At 40.1% G+C, this 24342-nt stretch overlaps 1 protein-coding gene across 1 annotated transcript in view; it reads left to right on the top strand.

The window, feature by feature from the left end:
• POU6F2 (POU class 6 homeobox 2) overlaps window positions 1-24342 on the top strand; it is a 371510-nt gene that overhangs the window by 302163 nt on the left and 45005 nt on the right. The window contains exon 6 of the mRNA XM_073329486.2: window positions 2725-2871. Within this exon, the coding sequence (XP_073185587.1) occupies window positions 2725-2871 (147 nt within the window). The remainder of the gene's footprint in view (window positions 1-2724; window positions 2872-24342) is intronic.

The following is a 24342-nucleotide window of genomic DNA, read 5'->3' as shown; positions in this document are numbered from 1 at the left end:
GATGGGGACTGAAGCACTGAGAAGTTGAATGACTTGCCCAAGTCTCAGAGTAGCAGCCATGTTAGTCTGTATTCGCAAAAAGAAAAGGAGTACCTGTGGCACCTTAGAGATGAACAAATGTATTTGAGCATAAGCTTTCATGAGCTACAGCTCACTTCATCAGATGCATTCAGTGGCACTAAGGTGCCACAAGTACTTCTTTTCTTTTTGTGAATACAGACTAACACGAAACCTGTCATTATGTAAGGCACTGAATTTAGCCGTATGGAGTGGAAATCTATCAACTTCATGAAAAAACTCGTACAGATACAGACAGACATCATCTTCCTTTCCAAATGCAAACAGATAGACATCATACCAAAAGGACTGAAGGTAAAAAATCCATTACAATTTACATACCACACAGACTATGCTGACAGCAGGGGTGAAAGTAAGTTAGAGGATTTACTGGTACGCCAGAGTCCTGCGCAGGGGGCGTGGCCTCAACCAGAAGAGGCGTGGCCTTAAATCCCCGGGTCCTTTAAATCTTGATTTAAAGGGCCAGGGCTCCAGCTGCAGTAGTGGCGGCTGGGAGCCTGGGGCCCTTCAAATCACCAACGAGCTACCAGCTGCAGAGGCGGCTGGGAGCCCCGGGGCTCGGGGGCGATTTAAAGGGCCCAGGGCTCCAGCTGCCGTGACCGCAGCGGAGCCCTGGGCCCTTTAAATCACTGAGGAGCCCTGGGGGCTCCTGGCTGCCACCGCTGGCCCGGGGATCTGGGCTCTGGCAGAGCTTTAAAGGGCCTGGGGCTCCGCTGTGGTAGCAGCTGCTGGAGCCCCAAGCCCTATAAATCCCCGCCTGAGCCCTGCTGCCCGAGCCCTGGGGTAGCCCTGGGCCGGGCTCCATTGGGGATTTAAAGGGCCCCGGGGCTCCAGCCACCGCTACCGCCCCGGCCTTTTAAATGCCTGCCAGAGCCCTACCACCACTACCCCAGGGCTTCGGCAGCAGGGCTTAGGCGGGGATTTAAAGGGCTCCGGGAGGGTAGCGGCTGGAGGTCCGGGGCCCTTTAAATCCCAGCCTGAGCCCTGCTCCCCGAGCCCTGGGGTAGTGGCAGCGGGGCTCTGGCGGGGATTTAAAGGGCCCCGGAGCTCCAGCCACCACTACTGCCCCGGGGCCCTTTAAATCCCTGCCGCAGCCCCGCCGCCGCTGCCGAGGGCTTTATATTGCCCTCTCAGAAAGCCGGTCCTGGTATGGCACATAGGCTCTTACCTGTACTCCATACCAGGGCGTACCGGCTTACTTTCACCTCTGGCTGACAGCTTGTGCCACACGCTCTCAAAGAAACTGCGGAACCACCTGATCAACATCCTCTACAGCAAACAGGGAAAGATTAAGAATGAGTTCTCAAAACTGGATACTCTCATAAAAAACCAACCTTCCACACAAACTTCCTCGTAGCTGGACTTTACAAAAACTAGACAAACCATTTACAACATACACTTTGCTTCTCTACAAAAGAAAAAGGACACTAGCCACTGAATGCATCCGATGAAGTGAGCTGTAGCTCCCGAAAGCTTATGCTCAAATAAATTTGTTAGTCTCTGAGGTGCCACAAGTACTCCTTTTCTTTTTGCCCAAGTCTGTGGCAGAGCAAGAAATTGAACGTGGGTCTCCCAAGTTCTAGGCTAACACCTGAACCAGCCTTTCATCTGGTTCAGAGATGTTCCATTCCAGAAAGCATCTGTCTGACGGATACCTTCTAATCTCTTGAACCAGTCATTTCTCCAATCATTCTTCATCACCAGAATGTTCCCTAGCATCTGTGGCTTGGTTTATATGACTAGCACCAGTCTCTCATAGGACATCTGAATCCTCAGTGAGACACTTTCCTCTGTATTTAAACACATACTTGTTCTTTTACAAACCCAAGTGTTGCTTAGAGTGTCCTTACGTGGGATTTGGACATCCTGTTGAGATGACCATTTGAAAATTGGTCCATCAGTGAAAATGTTTTATGCATGCTATGTTTTATATTGAGCATGTCATTATGGCAGAAGACGTGCAATATGCAGACAGCTGGAGAACTGTACGTGAACCCTGGAATTAATTATTCACAGGCAAGAACAAATAATAACTATACCAATACATTTTCCATAGTTTTGCAAATAGAAAGTTGTGGAGATGGTTATTCATTTTCAGTTGACATCCATTTAACCTAATCATAGGGTCAAGTTCCAGACTGTGATTTGTGTTTGTGTTGAAACATTCCTTGAATGTATAAACCAATAGAAGCAGTGGGTTTTTCTCATATTTGGGTTCAGTAGTTGAGCTGAGGTAACACTAAGCAAGAAGGTTTCTTTCTGATTTCAATGGCCAAACTTAAGGTCTGATCTTATTCCCTTTAAAGTCAAAGACTGAACTTTCATTGATTTCACATAGATGCAAAATTCAGGTACCTAGCTTATGCACCTAAGAAGGAAATACAAACATAACTCTGAACGATAAGACAATTGTGTTCTTCAGGACAATGGAATTTCCTCTGGGATTCTTAGATACATTCATTGTCAAAGGGACCAGTGCATCAGAAATAAAAAGCTCTCTGAAGAAGTGCTTAAGCTCTAGGGATAAACTGGAGTATTCCCCTATGTTAGTACTGTAGCATTTATATATTCATTTAGCATTGTGTTTTGTGTGCTTCCTTGCTCATCAGTGGTTTTACTGTGATCTTTTCTTTCTTTGGTTTTCAGCTGGTTAATAATCCACTGGCAAGTCAAGCAGCAGCGGCTGCAGCAGCAGCAGCCATGGGCTCAATAGCAAGCTCACAGGCCTTTGGCAATGCACTCTCCAGTCTTCAGGGGGTCACAGGTCAGCTAGTCACTAATGCACAAGGACAGGTGAGTGGAAGATGGAGAAAACAGTGAATTCTTATGGCAGATTGATCTTTGGATAAAAATGAATTTCTTTTGCACGACAGCAATTTGTAAGTGCACATATTGAGGATAAATAAATAATGTTTACCAGGAAAGGTAAGAAATAGAAATGTTTAGGACCGGGGGAAGGGGGTTGTTAGAATGGGGAATTTGTTTTTTAAACTGCAAATGGTTTAGCTTTTGCTTTTATAATACAATCTTGGGAAGAGATAACAAGAATGTAACAATGTGGTATTTTAAGTGTGCAGATTGTTGCTGAGTCTTGATTTGCTAATTCAAGAACCTGATAATTCTCACCAAAAAAACAACAGCAGCCTCTCCCCACTTCTAAGCACAGATTTAATAACAGAAATCTATACTGGAGTCTTACAGTACTAAGACTGCATTATTTTTTATAATAAATTAAATTTATAATAAAATAAATTTTTAAAATAAATTAACAAAGCATATTTTGTAATGCAGTATCTTTGATTTAGTATGCTTATTTGTTCATTGTTTATTAAATCACAAAATGTAGCAACCTGTAATGGATCTGCCAGTCATTAGTGCAAATTCAAGAGGCTCTGTTGTCTTTTAAAAGCCTTTTAATACTGTGTTTTAAACACGATAATTTGTAGATTTTTGAGATTCTAAATGGGAAGTTTCATCATATCATGCTTATCCACAGAGTTTCTTATTTGTCTTAACTGAAGCTGATATCACTCTGGTCCTGCTATAGACCCCAGTTCAGAAAGGTATGCGCCTAACTTTAAGCACATGAGTGATCCCATTGACTTCAGGTTCTTAAGTACCTTCCTGAATCATGATCTCTGACTGACTCTATTCTATCGTCTGTCAGTAACAAAAGTAATGTGACTGTTTGTTTCACTGAAAATAATATTATAAAAGATTCATTATAATAAGTGTAATAATATTGTTTAAGATTAATACTGCTAACTTGGTACTCCTATACCAAAAAACATACCTGTTATTAGAATAGATACAACTAAAATGAAAAATTCAAGCTGATGACAGACACTTCAGGAGATGTTTGATGGACTGGTACAGCCCTGGATATCAGTAATTATAAAGTTTCATTCTACAGTTTTTGACTTATAATTCAAAAAAGCACAAATTATAAGTTCTTCTTTTCTTCTGCATAATTTTGTGTCACTGAGTTTTTTTACTAGAGACAAAGGTTACATTTTTTTCTGATCAGTAAAACAATACAAAACAAAAACAGTATCCTCAAACTTTATGGGGATTTTTTTTTTTACATAAAACATAAACAAAGATGCATCCTGAGCTTCAGTCTCCCCATCTAAGTCCCAGAAAAAATGCTGACCTTGTTATATTTACTGGGTGGGTACAGAATTGTTCCATCACTACCCCGAGGGTTGAACGATGGAGCTTGTCAAAGTGAGGCCTTATCTAATGAATCATCTTATCGCAGGTGCACACCACACATATTAAAGGAGGATTGTATGAACAATGTGCCCTCTACAATAACCTTTCAATGTCTACTTTAACCCTTGTTTCAATCCCTTTTCATCAAGGGATCATTTTATGCAGCCAGCTTTAAATGGAGGCTCTCAAAGGCCTATTAAGATTTCTGGAGGCATGGGGTATTGGTATGGAAGAAAAGTTGGTTATAATACCTATAATTCATAGTCAGATCACCTCCATCTAGAAGGCTTGCTTCTTTATATCTGTGCTCCAGAAATAGTGCATATCGTTCTCTCACAAGAGACACTTGGCTCCTAAGATGTAAATTGCAAGAGTTGAAGATATACATTCATGCCAGTTTTTCAGTAGTTTTTCCTTACATGTTCTCTCCAGAAAACATGTAAGCGAAATATATACGTAAGTCGGGTGCTTAATGAATTAGTATTATGAATATACCAGTGAATGAAACTATGGTCAATTGGGCCAGGGTACTGCTAGTTATTGTACAGGTAAAGTAAAATCCAATAACTCCACAGGTTTCAGCGAAAGAGAGGGGCTCTGAAAAAAAGAGACTCTTTCTCTATTGTTAAATAAAAGTACGGTGTCTTTCTGTCTATTCAGCTCTCTGGGGCAGAGACTGTTTTTTTGGTGTGTGTCAGTAGAGTGCTTAGCACAGTAGGGCTTTGGTTCATGGCTCCCAGGCACCATCACAATGTAAATAAATAATAATAATGACAATAATAATACAAATAATAAGAGTTTTCTATAGCAGCCATCTCTATAATAGTCTATGGCTTATAGTATGCTTTTGATGCTATCCGTCCACGTAACAGACATATCGCATTTTAGTCTGAGGAGTTCTGTCGAGTCTGCCCTTGCCAATTAATACAATTCTAGCAAAGCACCAAAAATGGTGGGTCTGATTTTTAAAACTGAATCCATAAGTGAGTCGTGGGTTTGGGTACCTCTGCTTTTTTGGGTGCTCGAGCTGAGACCCTTTAAGGGGGTCTGACTTTCAAAAAGTCCTGAGCGCTTGCCCTCCGAAAATCAGGCTCCTTCAAAGAATCTCTAGTTTGGAACCACAGATCACTAGTCATCTCTGAAAAGTTATGTTCAGGTGATTTACCATTTGTACGCGCAAACATTTGAATTGCAGACCCCTTCTTTTTTAGGTCTTGTATAATTGTCTGTCTGTTGACTAAATATATGGTGATCCTTAATCCCTTGTAACACAGTGACATAATATAGGTCAAATCTGAAATCCTATTGCAAATCTAGCTGAAATTGCTTTTTGGGTGACATATGACTTGACCTTCAACTCCAACCATTTTTATGTTCGGAGTGTCCAGATTATACAAGTGTGACAACATTTTATGTAGCAAATTTGTATTGATTTAATTTTGGAATTTAAAAATGACGGTATGATTTCTTTTCTTATGTCACTACTACTCATTTGAGAAGCCTGGGTTTTTCACAACCAAGATATCAGAAGAGATCTTATCAGTTAGATAACAAATTTACATCACCTGATTAGTTTATCATGTAAGTGGAAAAGTCTATGTTAATTGTCTGTATTCACAGGCAAATTAGGTTATTCTGTCTTCAAAGTTAAGAAGCCCATTTGTACAACTTGCGCTTGGAATTATTTCAGATGCAGAAAAATAGACTATTTTTTTACTCTGTTGCACGTAGAAGAAATCATAGAAATTTTATGTTTTAACTGTTGGTATTAATATTTTGGAAGGACGTAATGCCTATTGAATCGCTAGCTTTTAAATCACTACAGATTCGAAAGCATGCTTTATGGTGATGGTTACTACAAAGGCTACCCTCAGCCCAGTTTTCTACTTGACTATAATATACAGCCATATTCTACCCTCAATTACACTCATGCAATCCTGTTGACTTCAGCAGGATTTACATGGGTTTGAAGTGAGGGTGCAATGCAGCTTAGGAAATGCAGTCATTTTATAAAAAGGGCAAGACCTTCTGAAGAAGAAAAATACTCATTTTGTCAACCTGAGGGATTGTAAAATAGAAATGACACCACAGAGTGGAAGAACATAGCATGTTAAAAAAGTGAAATCTAATCATATTATAAAATTCTGTTGTGCTGAGGAGAGAACAAAACCACCTAATTTTCCTTTTTTGATATTAATGTGAAAATAATGTCAGTGTTAATATACATGAATAATGAACATGTTAATTATACAGTGGATTTAAAGAATGATATCAGTATCATTTAAGAATATCATCTAAAGAACTCAATCTACACTGAACATGTACCGAACTCCCTGGATATGAAAACCTTCTACATATAGAGAACCTTTGGTGCAATCCACAGAGGTTAACATACATAACTATCTGTAGAATTTTTAATCTGCAATTAGCTTGCAAAACTAAACAGAAAGAATGGCATTGTTGATCCAATTCAATAATAGATGTACATTGGTTCTCATTATTCTGATGAGAGGGCACACATTTGCTCTTTGAGCTTCTTGATAGTAAATGGTGCTAATGAGGCCTGATGGATTCTCTGCTCCTAACAAGGCTCTCAGCAGTGAGAGTGATTACAATGGAGATAGATTTGATGGGATGTGCTCGCTTTTGTAGTGTCTCAGCTGCTGACACTCTGAGACATAATCAGGTCACAGAGCCGGTCACAGCCATCAGCGAAAGCCATAGCTCTATCCCTCATTATTAAAGGGCATTATTCAGTTCCAGGCCTTCACAATACAGCCAAGGGCCCCTCTTTTTTTTTTTTTTTTTTTTTTTTTAAGCATCAGGTCTCAAATACAAGGGTTAATAAAATAATACTTCATCAGCTAAAAAAAGTAATAAATTAAAGAAATGGCAATAAAGCATTCCCTTTCAAATTCATTGAAGAGTTGCAATTAAATAAGCTGGGGAATTTTCATCACCCTGTGCAATATATGGTACAATGTAATATGTCATGAGCAATAAAAACTGGGGACAGGATTGCAGAGTAGGATTGTGACTCTCTTTGTCAATTGATTTGCTAAATACTAAAGTATCTCCCAATCAAAAAGAAATCTCTCTCAATGCATCCACTTTTTATGCATGTATTTTTGTTATTCTCATGTTCTTTTGTAACTCTTCTTTTCCTTGGTGTGACAAGCACTTTCCTGTAAACTAAGTTTTCAAGTGACATTTTTGATGGCTCTCTTGTCTTCTTGAAAGTTTGGGGATAGTATAGGCATCAAATTAATGTGTTTAGTCCAAAACTGGATTATAAATGATAAGGCACAATGTTATAACTGTTCTCTTTCTGTAAGAACATACAATGCCCATCTTTTGAAGAATGCAATATCTGCAGCAAGATATGCTACAAGGTAATTGCAGCATTTTATTCCTATTCTAGAGATATGCCCTATGGGTGCCTCTAAACCATAGAACGTGTTTATGCGAAGAAGTTGCACCAGCTTAATCTGAGGTGTGATTTCAAACCAGTTTAGTTAAACTGGTGCAAAAGTCCAAGTGGGCATTCTTGTTTTGGTTTAAATCAGGCTTATTTTGGTTTGGTTTACGTTGATTAAGCTAAAGTGAAATAAGCCACTCTTAAATCAAAATAAGTATGTCCACACAGCAGTTTGAACTGGTTTAAAATTAAATTAAAATAATGTAACTTAACATCTGTGAGTAGACAAAACTTGAATGACTAATGCATATATTTTTCTTGGTAAACAATACCTTATTTGTTCATCTCGTTCATGCCTGAAAAACGATACAAAGGATTTTTCTATTCTCTTACCTATAGAGCATGATGCAACCAGCCAGTGAACAGGTGTGCAAGGGCCTGGTGAAAATGACAGTCCTTGTGCTTACATCAGTGCAAGGCCTATGCAATGCTAGCACTTTTAGTATCACTAGCTATCTCAAGGAAGTTTGGAAGAAGCTATGCCATGGCCCAGCTTCTGTTCTGCACCAGCCAGCAGAGCTCATTGGCTGTGGAGGGGAGTGAGTGCATGTTCCATTTCCTTATGGGGTTTAACAGTGGACGTATATTTGTTACCCTACAGGGAGTTCTGGAGCCACAGTGTCTGTGTGAGCTAAAATGCCTGTCAGAGCTGCCTCTGAGGCCTTGCAATTCACACCACTCTCCATATCTGCCAGTGTCTTATTCTGGGTCCATACTAGACTTTTTTCTTTAAAATTTCCCACTGTGGCTGCCACCACTGGAGCTGCACAGCTGGTAGCAAAGACGGGAACACTCATGTCCGCTAGCCACCAATGTTTTAACCACCATGTTATCTAACACTGCTCACAGCCATCTAAACAATGGGGATCAAAACACGGGCAGCCTTGTCTAGGCTACCATTACCACTGGCTGATTTGCACTGGTGAACATTCTGCTATCATTAGGACTTAGGGCCATTCCCTGGGAAGCCCACTGCCAGAATACTCTATTTCAAAAGACCTTCAGATTGGCAGACTGGAGCTGCATGCTCTTTTTTTCCCCCTCCAAATTTGACTGGACTGCGGATTTACAACTCTTGGACACTACGGGTGTGGGGGGAAAGAAGGGGTTTGGTATCTTTCTCTGACTGTGTTCTCGGGCAGAAAAGAGGCACATCCTGTTAAGAAAGGTCAACAGAAAGGAAAGAATTGCTCCATTGGCTTCTCCTCCCCATAGCTATGCAATGAAAGGAGCTGTTTGTTTCATTATCTCCCTAGTGAATTTGTATGTTAAAGGAATATTTGTTTGTTTGTGGAATAATATGTTTGCTGGTTTTTTTACTGTTATCCTGCCTCAATTTTAAAAGAACACAGAGCAGGAAATTGTAGAAATGTTAATATATATTGGCAAGATCCTTACCTTGAAGTCAGTGGGGCTATGCCAATTTACAGCAGCTGTGTATCTGGCCAGTCTACTTTGGACTTCTGCATCATTAAAATGTAGTTTGAAAAAAAATTACCATCCTCAAAACAAAGGAACAATTTCAGATAAGCCAATAGAAACAGAAAGACATTTCAGAGTCACAGATATCCCATATTTCAGGGAAAAGATTCTAACTTCCTCACAAGAAAAGAAAAAAGATTCAGAAAAGGGAAGAAAAATTCAGAAGGGCGCTATCCACCACCACCACTACAACTCAGCATGTTTGGATACCCATTCACTCTGCGGAAGAGGCCTGCTTTAAAGAGGAGGCTGCAACTCTTTGCTCCAAAACCTCATAGAATCATAGAATATCAGGGTTGGAAGGGACCCCTGAAGGTCATCAAGTCCAACCCCCTGCTCGAAGCAGGACCAATTCCCAGTTAAATCATCCCAGCCAGGGCTTTGTCAAGCCTGACCTTAAAAACCTCTAAGGAAGGAGATTCTACCACCTCCCTAGGTAACGCATTCCAGTGTTTCACCACCCTCTTAGTGAAAAAGTTTTTCCTAATATCCAATCTAAACCTCCCCCACTGCAACTTGAGACCATTACTCCTCGTTCTGTCATCTGCTACCATTGAGAACAGTCTAGAGCCATCCTCTTTGGAACCCCCTTTCAGGTAGTTGAAAGCAGCTATCAAATCCCCCCTCATTCTTCTCTTCTGCAGGCTAAACAATCCCAGCTCCCTCAGCCTCTCCTCATAAGTCATGTGTTCTAGACCCCTAATCATTTTTGTTGCCCTTCGCTGGACTCTCTCCAATTTATCCACATCCTTCTTGTAGTGTGGGGCCCAAAACTGGACACAGTACTCCAGATGAGGCCTCACCAATGTCGAATAGAGGGGAACGATCACGTCCCTCGATCTGCTCGCTATGCCCCTACTTATACATCCCAAAATGCCATTGGCCTTCTTGGCAACAAGGGCACACTGCTGACTCATATCCAGCTTCTCGTCCACTGTCACCCCTAGGTCCTTTTCCGCAGAACTGCTGCCTAGCCATTCGGTCCCTAGTCTGTAGCGGTGCATTGGGTTCTTCCGTCCTAAGTGCAGGACCCTGCACTTATCCTTATTGAACCTCATCAGATTTCTTTTGGCCCAATCCTCCAATTTGTCTAGGTCCTTCTGTATCCTATCCCTCCCCTCCAGCGTATCTACCACTCCTCCCAGTTTAGTATCAGAGAAGTAGGTGTTACAGATAAATCAGATCAGATACTGAGGTGAATGCAAACATATTTCCCAGAGCAGATTCTTCTCGCTCTCAAAGAAGGCTAAGAAGAAGGAGCTGATATGGGAAGCTAAATCACACATACTGCCACTTAGGAGCTACAGAGGGAATACCGTTGGAAGAGAAGTTACACAGAACCTACTGAATAATTTTGTGAAGACCCAAAAGATATGGACAGGTCAGAGCAGTACTGGGCCTCGGGTCAAGTCTCTAAATAGATTTACAAAGGATGGTAAAGGTGCATATGGAGACCTCTACTGACATGAAAGTAGTCAGTATTTATACACTCCTATCCAGAAGTGCCCTTTACATTTCCTTAATACTCATCTTACATCGGTATAAAATCTGGCCTTTTGGATTTATTACCTATGGCCTGGGTCCTTACTAAGGTGCTTGTAGTTGTGGGATAACATTTTCAAAAGTGTCTGTGTTTCCTTTGCAAAAGAGGCATAGGGTTCATCTACATAGCAAAAAAAGAAAAAGAAAAAATCTTGCAGCAACAAGTCTCAGAGCCCAGGTGAATTGACTCGGGCTCCCGGGGCTCTCACTGCAGGGCTAAAAATAGATGTTCAAGCTCGGGCTACAGTCTTAGACACCCAGTAAGGCATGAGAGACTCGTGAGTCCAAATATCTACTTTCAGCCCACACCAGGAGCCCCACAAGCCCAAGTCAGTTGGCCCCTGTTCTGAGACTCGCTGCTATGGGGGCTTTTTTGCTGTGTTGACATAACCTTAGGGACTTGGCAGCCTATGTTCCACTGACTTTCAATGAGAGAGGGGCTCTTAAGTGCCTGAATCACATAGGCACTTTTAAAAATTGTGTCCCTGATCTAATGAGTAGTATCTCTCTCTCAAGTAGAAGATACAGTACACATCTATCCCTTCCTCAGTGAGCTGCTAATTTGAGTTTACTCAGAGGGGAAGACGAGACCAGCTACCTGCTTGACTTTCCTATCAGTATTGTAACACAATCCTATCTCAAAGAATAAGCTATTCAGCATCTTTGAGGGGTAATAATTATGGTAAAGAGAACATTTTCATATTTAGGAAAGACATGCCAAACCCATATCAACCATTCAGATGGTTCTGAGATCACCAAGGTCATATTCAGAGGTCAGTTTAAAGGTCTCAGTGAGACTGCTGGGAATTCATGTCTCTTTGTGTCCACCCCATAACATGCAAAACCACTTGAAGTGTGGTACATCATCTTAGCCTTTCAGAGGTGGCTGCCCCTATAATGTCCAAGAAAGTCTTCCCCCAAAAAAAGGTGAAGATGAAAGTATAAACCATGGATACATGCATATTGCAAGGGGAAATGCTTATATGACAGAGTGACTCAGAGTCAGTGGTTATTCAAGGAGGCATAGAGCATAAATTGACTCGTGTTTGTGAACATTTCACTGGCACTTGAAAACAAAAAGGATGAGACACAAAACAGGCAAACCCTGAGTGACAGAGAACACAACAGTAATGGCATACATTACAGTCAAGAGGGAATGAAATCTTGGCTCCACAGAAAAGCAGCCCAACTGATGAACTTGGAAGAGAAAAACCTTTCATCCCTGAAAGCTCTTCATGTTAAAGGAGAGGAAAACTGCAGCGGCAGTTGGCTGAGTCACACTATGGTAAGTCAGAGAGAACTGAGTTTTTTTATTATGTAGCATTTATAGTGATAACTCAGCACCTGGCGACCCTAGTTATGGACCTATTGACTTCTAACTGAAACACCATGACAGGAATTCTTCTCCAATAGGATTTGTGAGCTGTGGTCGTAGATCCAGAAATGGCCCAGAGAATTCCTCTACGCCTTTCAACTTTTCCACTTCTGTTAAAAGTTGTATAGAACATTCAAGCAGAAAAAGCTGAAGTCATCCTGGTTGCTCTGTACGTCAATGGGCATTGGATCAGACCCTTAAAGAGTAGGCGTTTGTCTTTTCTTTGATAGGAAAACGTAATAGTCATTGTTAGCAAAGGGAGTTTTGTGTGCATGTGTATGCAAACAGAGTACGTACCAAAGTGAAAAATGGATTTAAAAATAACTTAGTTGACGCTATTCAAGGTATCTAATTTTTAAAGGACCTTTTCACTGAAATTTGCATTTTATGCATTAATTTAAATAAATATTATCTCTAGGATAGAAAATGAATGTATGACTAGTCATATGACAATGGCAAAGAATCACAGAAAGAGTCTCTTTCTTTAGACACAACATGGATTTTATTAAAATAAAGAAAACAGTAGAATCCCTTAAACTACTCTCTTGCTCTCTCTGCTTCACTTGTGGACATTCTACACAGAACCTTCTCCAGTCATCCCTCCTGCCTGACTTCCTGCTGCATATTTAAGGAAACAATACACACATCCTGCCAGTTTAAAAATCCACTTCTCAAGAAATAATTTAACACCAAGACACGACGCACCCAGTAGCCAAATAAACATTCATTTTCATTTTTGATGCTTCAAATACTCTGACAGACAACTTCTAAAATAAATGGTTTGTTTTAGAGGTGGGATGTGTCATATTAGCATCCATCCAACAGATAAGAAAAGAAAAATAGATCAGAGAGTGATTGGGACATCAGGGAGACAGTTCTAGCAGGAGATGAGAGAGGCCTGGTACAAGTTATAATGTTAAAAGAAATAGCTAGCAATCATGAAAGAAATTGTATAAATAGGTCATTGCAGCCCAACTGGAAAAAAAAAGTTTAATTTTAACTGGTTAGTCAGAGTCTCCAGAGGCCTGATTCTCTCTCCCCAATCCTTGCAGGATAAGTATATTAAGCCATGATGCAGCTTATTTGATGCAATGGATGGCTAGATGGACAGGATGAAAGTGAGAAGCAGGTGATATCAGACTCACATAATGCGGTCGTGTGGGTCCAGAGCAGGAAGCAGCACCCATTTGGCATATGGTGTTAGTGTGGGGTTGCCAATTTAGGTTGAATGTATTCCTGGAGGTTTTATTACATGACATAAAGATTAATCTTTGATTCCTGGAGACTCTGGGACAATCCTGGAGGGTTGGCAACCCTATGATAGTACCGTCAGACAGATCCCATCAAATTAGATATCCTCGTCCTTGCTTTCATTCCAAATTTCTCCTCTTCTCTCCCACTCGATCGCTTTATTACTTTGATTACTAGGTACCCTTTCTTTAATCTTTTCTGTCTTTGCTTTTGTTAGTTCCTTCTTTAAGCAGAAGAGGAAAGCCTTGTGCACATTTAAAGATGAATGGATACCCAGCCTTCTGCTAAAGTATTTCTCAGTGACATTTGGGGTTTCAAAACATGCTGATCAGTGCCAGATTAAAGAATTATAGGGTTTTGTGCGCATTGGCAATTAGGGGCCCTCCTGTCTTCCTTGTCCTGAGGGGTGGAAGGCCCTGAGTGGACGCGGAGTGGAGGGAAGGTTGGAGTGTAAGCCCACAGTACACTCACCCCAGCACAGCTCCAGTCCTGCAGGGGTGGCCCGGCTCCCTGCTCCAGTCCATGGGCTCTCACCACAGCATGCAGGCAGGATTTCCCCACCTCCTTCCTGGCCCTGGGTTGTTTCTTGTTGTTTTTTGGGGAGCTGGGGCAGATAGACAGCATTCCCCCTAAGTGGTTCAGGGGGGAGGGGTGTGGGAGAGGCATGAAGATGGGTGCCACATGAAAGTGCACAAAGACACGCTGGCTAATCCAGGCCTGATCCACTTCCTCTCTCTACCATCCTCCCCATCAGCCTCTGCCTTCAACTTTTCCCTAAGCTGTAACATAACATATGTGCACTCACACACATACCTGTTATCTAGCTTTCAGGGTCAGTTTCAGGGGCCAGGAGGAAACACTGCAATGATCAGGACTCTCAGGTGAATGAAAGATAGACACAGGGGTAGAGTCCTGTATCTTTATAAACTCTATAATTTATCAATAGGGAGGAGTGCTATATACCCATCTCCTCTCACTTAGCTGGGTCCATTGCAGAGTTAAATGAACCATTAGAACCATAAACTCAGGCTAGACTCTGTTCATAAAATCAAAGTTTAAGGCCAGAAGGGACCACAAGATTATCCAGTCTGACCTCCTGTATATCACAGGCCATCCAATGCACACAGCAGTGCACATTAAACACAATAACTGCTAGGGCTCAGCTGCCTTCTGAATCTTCTCTTCCTCCCCCTGCCATAAAGCGAGTAGACCATACCAAGCAGGACCTTGGTCTGCAAACACATCAGGTCCCCCCTTCTCCTTACAGACACAAGGTCCACTAGCAAAATCCCAGCCTCATTTACCTTAAGGAGATGGTCCTTTTAGCTTTTATCTGCACTGGACACGAACCGCAAGTTGTGGTAAACAAAACCTTCCTATATTATTTCCTAACGTTCTCCTTCTAGTCCTTTTTCTCTAACTGTGCCTCCACAATGAAATTATTTACAGATTATCAGTTGAAAAAACAGTTACATAGTTTAAAATGGCTTGATTGCCCACAGACACAAATCTAAATCTTAATAAATGCTTGTCTATAAGCAGCTAGATAGTGCCTTAACTCACTGCACCATCTATCCTTTCACTGCTAGAAACCACCACCCAGTTTGGTACAATTGGCAGGCTCTGAACAAGATGACCAGGACTGGAATACTTAACTGGTCAAGAAAATTGAGGTTCATTAGCAGAACTGTGTGAGGAAGATTGCACAGCTCCTGCCCACAGCACGCTTGCTCTGACTTGTACTCCGTTAGCCTCTCAAATTTATTAACATCAAATTCTCTGCCCTCTCCAAAATTTTGACTTGATGTTTCAATTTTTAGTAGTTTAAATTTGATCTCATAGCATTTTATAATAGTGAACTGTGCATTTTGATTCTTCTCATGCTATTTGTTTTATATTTATAATCTCTCACACAATTATTGTAATTTACAATGAAACCTTATATATTTGTGATTAGTCTGTCTTGTTGTCTAGCAATACACGTTCCACAGCATGATCATACCTGCAGATGAGCCCTCCCCTTCACATATATTTGTGTCTGTGCGTGTGTGTATAAACACACACATACTCTCACTTCATCTCTGTATTATGTACATCCATATCTACACATACATGTATATGTATATGTTTTAAATTTATGTATGTATCTTTGTGTGTGTATATATAGATATAGGTATACATATATGGGTAGGGTCGATATAAATAGAGAAGAATTGACTAGTGATGCTATAAACAAAGTAATATAAATTCTCATAAACAAATGTCATTTTTGTGGACATTCTTTAAAGCAAGATTCATTGCAATACACCTGGCTGCAGTGAAAATCTTAAGGGATATCTGCATGCACACCCACATACTGTCTTCTGTTTCTCACACATTTGCATCTACTTTCTCATTTTGGACAGAGGATAGCAGCACATTGGATGGTGAGAAATTTTGGCCAGTCAGCAGAGAAAGCTCCTTATGAAAAATGTTGCTGTATCTTTAATATCTATGTACAACACACCACATTTAGTCTTTAAGATTTCTTCTGAAAGAGTCTCACAACATAAGGTGTATGGTACTCAGTTTATCAGCATTAAATAGATGATGAAAACCCTACCAGGATTGTAACTTGTGTCTTTAGGGGAGTCTAATTTAGGGGTCACTGAAAAATTTCAGAAGTTGCAATTCTGGCCACATGTTTTTTGTCGAAATTTCAAAAAAAGGACATTTTTGCAAAAATTTTAGCCTGCTTTTTAACCGGCTCTAGTCAAATTATGTCAAACCTGATGCTTAGGCTGCTACACTATATATGTTGTTCGTAAACAAATCTGTTAGGTTTGAACAATGTTTTATTTTTGTCTATCATATACAGGCATAAAAGCCAGAGTTGTCCCTATGGGAAAGTTCTTACTCAACAGTATAGTGTGTCCAGTATTTCTGAAACAAAAATCACATGAGTAAATGTACTACAACAATTCCCTTTTTTCTGAATACAGATGAAAACGTAGGTAAAATATTATTGAGTCAAGCTCAAATTCTTATAACCAGATCTGTTGATGGAAAGGGTAGCTGGTATATAGCATTTACTGTGGAAAGTAGCACCCAGAGCTCCCTCCTGCCTTTTATTTCTTCTTAAAAATCATATGCAGTGAAAAGACAGAGCAAACATGAATGATGCATGCCTGATTCACTAAATCACTATAGTCTTTGGCAGCTACATAAAGGTAAAAATGTTTAAATTGGCATTATACTATCCAGAAAATGATGCAAAAGGAGCCCTCAAAGAATACAGAGGAAGGGGAGATAAATAAGCATCATGTCAAGAAGGCAATTTCTCTCACTGAGTTTGTACAGAACATGGACATTTGACTTCCAAGAGATGCTTAGTGATTCTTTCTTATAAATCTTCAGTCTAGAATCATTCCTGAGCATTTAAAATAATATCAACAAAATTAGTTCTTAAGAGCTTTTTAAGTTATATCCTTCCCAGGGAAATGTGTCAAGATATTACCATCCCAGTTGAAGTCATTCAATGGAAGAATCACTGTTTCCGTGTTTATAAGTATATTAGATAATGGTGAGCAAACTGGTTTTGTTTTGTCCATAAGTTGAACAGAAGTTGCACCCTCGTGAACCTTTCTTGAGATGTGAGGGGGTTTATTTTGTTTTAGCAGTGACTTGCAAAGGGAAAAAAAAGTGTTTTGCTGATGAATAAAGAAGGCCTAAGTGTTTAAATAAAGAAATAAATCTGCAAAAAAAAAAAAGAGGAGTACTTGTGGCACCTTAGAGACTAACCAATTTATTTGCGCATAAGCTTTCGTTAGCACATAGAAATTCACATCATGGGTAACATTTTTCAGAAGGGCCTAAGTGACTTGGGGAGCCTAACGCCTAATCTGGAAAATTATTTTGGATTTAGTGCTGAAGTCATTTTTTTAAATGGGACTTGGATGCTTTTGAAATTTTTACCGTTGGGCTCATAAGTCATTCAGATTTTTTTGAGAATCGTACTCTTTGTCCACTCCAGTTTTCCTGAAAGTCTGTATGGATGACTAGAGCACTAGCAGGATTACAAGATCCAAAGTACCAAGGAACTGAAAGCCGAGCAACTAAAAAGTGGAGTGATACTTACTCAGACTTTTAAAAAATGATGGATTCTCTTTGGATTTGGTGTAATTTTGTTAATGCCAACTTATCTCAAACACCTGGATAAGCAGCTAGGGGGAAATTTTCTGCTCAAGATTCAACACCTCTGACCCTGCACTTAAGGTCTGAGAAATTGTTCCACCCATTATCTGGTCTCCAAAGAAGATCATTAGTAAAATAGAGAAGACAAGACGTGATATGCCTGAGATTTCTGTGATTAAAAACAAGTCAGCATTTAAAATAAAAAACTGAGGCCAAACATTAAGAAACAGAAAAGGGCACAATCCTTTATTTTCGTAGATCACCTTTTAAATTTCTTTTGTGTGGTAGCCATGTTAGTCTGTATCAGCAAAAAACAATGAGGGCACAAGTATGCCTCGGGTTTTTTTTTTAAATTTCTGTGCATCTCTGCTCTTTTTTGTTTTAGATAGGACAAGAAAGGGGAAGTACTGAAATTTTGGAAAGGGCTGGTTTCACTATATTTCCAGCATAGTTGAAATCAGCAAGTACTAGAGATTTCATGGGAGAGTCTTGGCACGTAAAATTTCCATCCCAATAAAATACACCACAAGTATTACCAATACTTGAAGAAGATGGAACAAATCCTTTTATTATGTTTCTTGTCATTTATGGCAGGACAGTATACGCATCCTGTAACTTAGGGCCAAATTCTCTGCTTGTGTAAATGAGTGAGGTCAATAGAACTCCACTCATTTATACCAGCAGAGAGTTTGGCCCTTAATACATTATGGTATTAATAGCCATTCAGAAAAACTGTAATGAATGATGTGGCCTTTTTGCTAAGACAAAGAACATGATCCAGTACTCTTCGATGTCACATTGATTTCACTGGCTCTTACTATGTTATCATTATAATAAGTAGGGCTGGGATTTTCAATAGGACCTAAGGAGTTAAGCGCCCAATTCCCACCGACTTGGATGCCAAACTGCCCTTTGTACTGCCTGGCAACTGTATCCCGTCCTCAGTTGATTCACTCTAATGGGCATTTTCTTCAACTCTAACAACGAATACCTGCTGATCCCCTGACCTTGCCTGGCACACAACAATTTGGTTTACTCTTAAGCATTTGGTTTATACGCATTTGCAAACAAAATCAAACCTTCAGAAGGGGAGATCGGAGATAAGGAGTTTCAATAGTTTTGCTACCTTAGTTATCTCATGTGGCTCAGAACAGAATCTCAAACATGATAAAAAAACACTGTAACTTTATATTTTGTCTTATGAGCATCTGAAGAAGGGGAGGGGAAGGCAAGTATCTAAGAGAGTGTGAGTGGTTTGAAAGGCTGCACCCAGCTCTCTTTACCTGCATCTGTATTTAAAAAAAAATAAAGAAATAAAAGCCATGATGGTCATGGATAAGAGTGCAGATTCTTCACCTATGAAAAGGGTGATGCAATTTTTATGGGATAAACTCATCAGCATAATTCTAATGAGTTATGGTCTTTGTTGTGAGAAATGAGAAATCCTGTGGTCTCGCCCTAAAGAACATTAAAAAAACATTACTGGCAGGAAATTGAAAAAGTAATATGTGTTTGAATAATATGACAACTTTTTTCTGATAGTGCAGATAGATAAATGTCACATACAAGTTGCAAAATACATTTAATTTTGCCACTACAATGGCTATGCTCTTCATAAAATATATATAAATCAGCTTTGATTTGTAAAACCCGATTGTGATAAACAAATGGATATTGGATAACATTCTGTTTTTTAGACCCCTATTTCTTTGTCAAGGTTCTTTGTTGTTTACACTTCTTTAAACCTTCATTTCTGATCTGAGCACCTCAGGTGGTAAATCTTATGCAGGCTGGAGTTGGATGGTCTCCCCTTTTAATGTGAGAAATACTTTACTGTTTGGGGTTCTCACCTCCTAATTCCCACTGATTTCAGTAATAGTTGTACTTCCTCATCATCTCTCAATATAAGGGCATGTATGAGAAACTCACATGGCTGTTTATAGTAGGCTGGAATGGGGTTGGGAATCCTAGTAGATAGGGAACATTTGCTTTTAAAAAATGTCCCTACTGGGCAGTGAACTTCAAATCTGGGGATGTATCCTGCATTTCTTGAGCACCAGAAAGATTCTCTTGACATCAGTGTTAAAGTAAATGGATTTTTGGGTACTCAAGGAAAGTACTTGGACCGTAAGCTCTTTGGGACTATCTCTTTGTTCTGTGTTTGTACAGCACCTTGAACAATGGGATTTTAGTTCATTACAGGGGCTTCTACATGCTACTACAATACAAATAATAATACTAATAAAGCAATGAAAGAGTGGGCCCTAAAGATTGAAACCCAAACACAAGTATCCAGAAACTTAATTAAGGCTTCCAGAAACTGCCATTCTGTTGCACTCAAATGTACACTGAAGAATAGGGTAAACTTAATTACCTCATTTAAAATCCTACTCTCTTAACACATGAGTCATACCTTTGGCTTCAATGGGACAGCTCACCTGAATAATGCAAGTAGTATTTAACCAAGTATAATAAGGAAAAGGAGAAATACTCTCCAAATTCCTCAAACTTCAGTTGAAATTGAAACCTAGTTCTAGACAAGGCAAAAGAAAAATCTTATAAAAATTAGCACTATTTTTGGACACTAAGTAGAAAAGGGCACATTATTGACTCAGCAATGTTGTTTCTGTAGCGATGGAGGAAAGGCCTACAATTTGGTTGATTTATCTTATTTTAATGCTTACTTTATTAATCTATTACATCAGAGGTCCCCAAACTGTGGGGTGTGCTCTCCTAGGGGGCCATGGAGGAACATTCAGGGGAGCACGTCTGGGGCCTAGGCCAGCCCCCATGGGGGACTGGGAGGGAGGGCCACCCAGCTCTGCTCCTGACCCCAGCCCCAGCTGACCGCCCAGGGCCCCAGTTCACAGTCCCATGCCTTCATGACCTCGGCCCCAGCTGCCAGCCTTAGTCCCCAGTCAAGGCTCTGCTTCCAGCCCCGTTCCCACCCCCAGCTATGGCCCCAGCCTTGGCCCCTTTACCCCTGTCCATGTCCCCCACTCCTGGAGCACCCTGGATCCAAGGGGAGTGGGAGCAGAGACATTAGTAAGGGGGGCATAAGGTAAAATGTTCGGGGACCACTGTATTACATGGTGCACTTAGACAAAATGAGATTTTCACTCTTCAAAAGCAATAAGCCTGATTCTGAGAAGTGGGCTCCAATTTTGATGTCACATTTTTATGCCTTCAGGTAACCAATGGCTGATCACAATACTTAAACATCCAACTATCTCATCTGCAGGCACATGCAGGTAGCTGGATGTGTCAGTGCTCACACAATTAAGTGAGGGCACAAAAATCACAGAAGGCCTAGTTGAGGAGCTTCTGAAAATCAGGGCCAATATGTTTTTGGTCAAAACTTGACTTCCTCTGCAAAAATAATGAAAAAACGCATGCAAAAATTGAGATCTGAGAGCATGAATAATTGACTGAGGTATAATGTTATATTGTATTATATCTACATTGAAAAAGATTCTGATCTCACCAATAAGAAAAGGAGGACTTGTGGCACCTTAGAGACTAACCAATTTATTAGAGCATAAGCTTTCGTGAGCTACAGCTCACTTCCTCAGATGCATCTGAGGAAGTGAGCTGTAGCTCACGAAAGCTTATGCTCTAATAAATTGGTTAGTCTCTAAGGTGCCACAAGTCCTCCTTTTCTTTTTGCGAATACAGACTAACACGGCTGTTACTCTGAGATCTCACCAATGTCAGTTTTACCCAGTCTAACTCCATTTGCGTCAATGCATTTACTCATGATTTACATTCGATACAAGTGAAATCAGAAATAGGCCTGATGACTTTCAACATACTGGCTTCTTCCCTTGGAGGCTTGTCAGTTTCCTTGAGCTATGAAATTTCCCTGGTAGATGTTTGCTACTAAAGGGCAGCATAATCATCGCTCTGTTAGTATAAGGAAATGGGTGTTGTAAAAGACTCTTAGGATCTCAATTATTTAGTCTGCTTCATGCTGTTAAAGTCTAGGCCAGTTTTATTTCTCTCATATTTTGAAAACCAAAGAGCACCTTGCATTTCAGAGCCAAATATGTTTGCATATGATTTCACCTCAGTGAAGGAAATAAGACAGAGGATTCTGGCTTGAAACAAAGAATTATTGGTTGTAATTATTTTTATATTCCTTGCTAACTTCACTGACACATTTATTTTTGGATACTGTATTATGGTGGTAATTAATTGCCCTTTTTTCTCTCTAGCCTCTTCCTCAAAGTTATTGGCAACATTTCTAGATCTTTACATATTCAAAGCATCAAAGACCTCTCATCTTATAATGCATTTTACTGTGAGCTGGTTTTTGAGCAGGCAGAAATATTGATAGTTTTCTAAGAGTCGTTAAAGCATCCTGCTGTAGCTTAGAAGTGAGCAGACTACATGACTTGTGAAGTTGGAAATCTACTCTTAGACATAATTAAAATGTTCTGTACATGAATTGCAATGAGGTAGGACTGTGGTAATTTGCACTACGCTCATCCTCATGCCTCATAATTCACAAACACATACACACAGTGGTTTGTCCCCACTTCTGAGCTGAGATTTAGCATCAGATACTTTAGTGAAGTTTCATATTATTAAGACTTCAGTACTTTTATAAAATATACTACAGAATATTAATTAGTTTTCTACTAATTAAAACAAAATTATTTTTGTCAAATAAGTGAACAAAGTGCATTTTCAGTTGCATTATCCTGTTTTTATGTTGCTTTTGTTCTCTTAGGGCCAGAGTATTCCATTTTTACTCAGGTTGATTGTACCCTTACTCCACAAATAGCCCTATTGATTTCAGTGGAACTACTCACAAACTGAAGTCCTACTCAGCCTGAGTTAAGGAAGAAGAATCTGGACCTTATTTGCTAATTTTTAAATTTCAGTAAATCACAAACAGTCACACAGTCACCAGTGTAGTACCTTGTTCTGCATGAATAAGGCCCAGATCCTTAAAATTTCTTAGGCACTTATCTCCCATTGATATTAGTTAAGCACCTAAATGCCTGTGAAGTCCTGACCATTATTTCACTGGTATCACTTGCTGAGTAAGGACCGATGCAACATGAGTAAGAATGACTGAATCTGTCCAAGTGTGAATGAGTGGAATTCAGTTATAGCTATGATAGCATTCCTTGACACATGCAACTTGGTGTATACCAGTGGTACAGGAGCTCTAAGTTATAAAGAAATAAATAGATGGGCTGCAGCTACAATTATTTATGATGTCGCCTGAACTTGAGATGAAACTGTTTCCTCAGTGCATTGCTATTCACTTAGGAACAGATCACAAAGCCTTTACTCACCATATTACATTAATTGTGCATCGGACATGTGAGGAATATAACATCAAACCTTGTTCGCCCAGGAATCTGTAAGCCCAGTAATTGTACCACAATCCAGAGTGGTTTCATCCCACTTATATGGTGTGCTGAGAGAGGTCTCATCTTACAAAAGCCTCATTACTGCAACAAAATATATTGCAGCTCCCATTTCTGGTATGTTCATAAATAATGAAAACTTAAAACTACATTTATGAAAATGATGATTATTTATTTGTATTACCATAGAGCCGTAGGGCATAGGACAATCCCTACCCCAGAAAGCTTTAAATCTAAGCATAAGATAAGAGATAACAGATTCAGACAGACAGAAGGGGGGAGTACAAGGAAACAATAGTGACCTGCCCTTATGACCCCACACAGTGGAGTAAGGGGGTGCAAGGTGGCCCTTTATTCCCCTGCACTGACTATCCCCATTGTAGATCATAGCATGGGGGGAGTGAAACCTCTGTGGGGTTGCTAGCCCTCCTCCCATCCAGGTGAGCAGATAGGGGTGGGAAATGGGCATAGTGTCTGTGCTGCCCCAGATGTGCTGACTTGAAGAACTGAGCCAGCATGGATGGCGAAGTATCTGCTACTGCTACAGATAAAGACAAGCGTGTTTAGACTCATACTAAAATAATTAAAGTAAAACCTCAATATATCAGTTGATAGCCATAGCAGATGACTTCACCACTGTAGCAAGGGGGCACTGGAGAGGAAACTGCCTCAGAGGTGCTATTCCAACTCTTACTTGCAACAAGGACAGCACAGCTGCATGCCACCCTTACCCAGGGGAGATTGTAAACTCTGCTTGTTCACTTACTGCCCCATTTGGAAAATTCAGGAGTAGGTTGTGTCTTCTCCACTCTCAATATGAATTCTGATATGTAACAGTAATTATTTTGGTATGAGTTTAAGCATACACACCCTCGTGTCTATAAATAAGTGAGCTGAATCACCCTGGTGGACTCTTATCTAATTATAAACCAAATATATAGTGACACAAGGGTAGTCAGTGGGGCTTGAACTTTGGATCTTCGGCACCAGACCCACAAATTGCTATCATCTGAGCTAAAATACTATTATAGCATAAGAGAGTCATAAGTAATAGTTATAGCTGAAACAAAGAGCTCAGATATAGTTGCTAGGGCTAGCCATTAATGGTTGACATAAGCACAGGAACTAAGTCAGAGTATTACATAATGCTACACTGTAGCAGGATTTTGAGCTTCTCCCTTCTGTCAAACAGTGACCAGAACAGAATTTTTATTTAGTCTGTTAGGCTATGAAAAGAAAAGGTCTTCTCTTCCCTTCTACCTGTCAGCTCATGTGCAATGGATTAATGGTGCATTTGATTACATAAGATAGAATATACTTTAGTTATTGCACTTATGATGTGTGATGCGTATACTATTCCTGCTAAA

This window comes from Lepidochelys kempii, chromosome 2 (genome assembly GCF_965140285.1).
Source record: "Lepidochelys kempii isolate rLepKem1 chromosome 2, rLepKem1.hap1, whole genome shotgun sequence".
Lineage (NCBI taxonomy): Eukaryota > Metazoa > Chordata > Testudines > Cheloniidae > Lepidochelys > Lepidochelys kempii.
The sequence above is the reverse complement of the archived record's forward strand: the minus strand, read 5'-3'. Positions and strand labels throughout refer to the sequence as shown.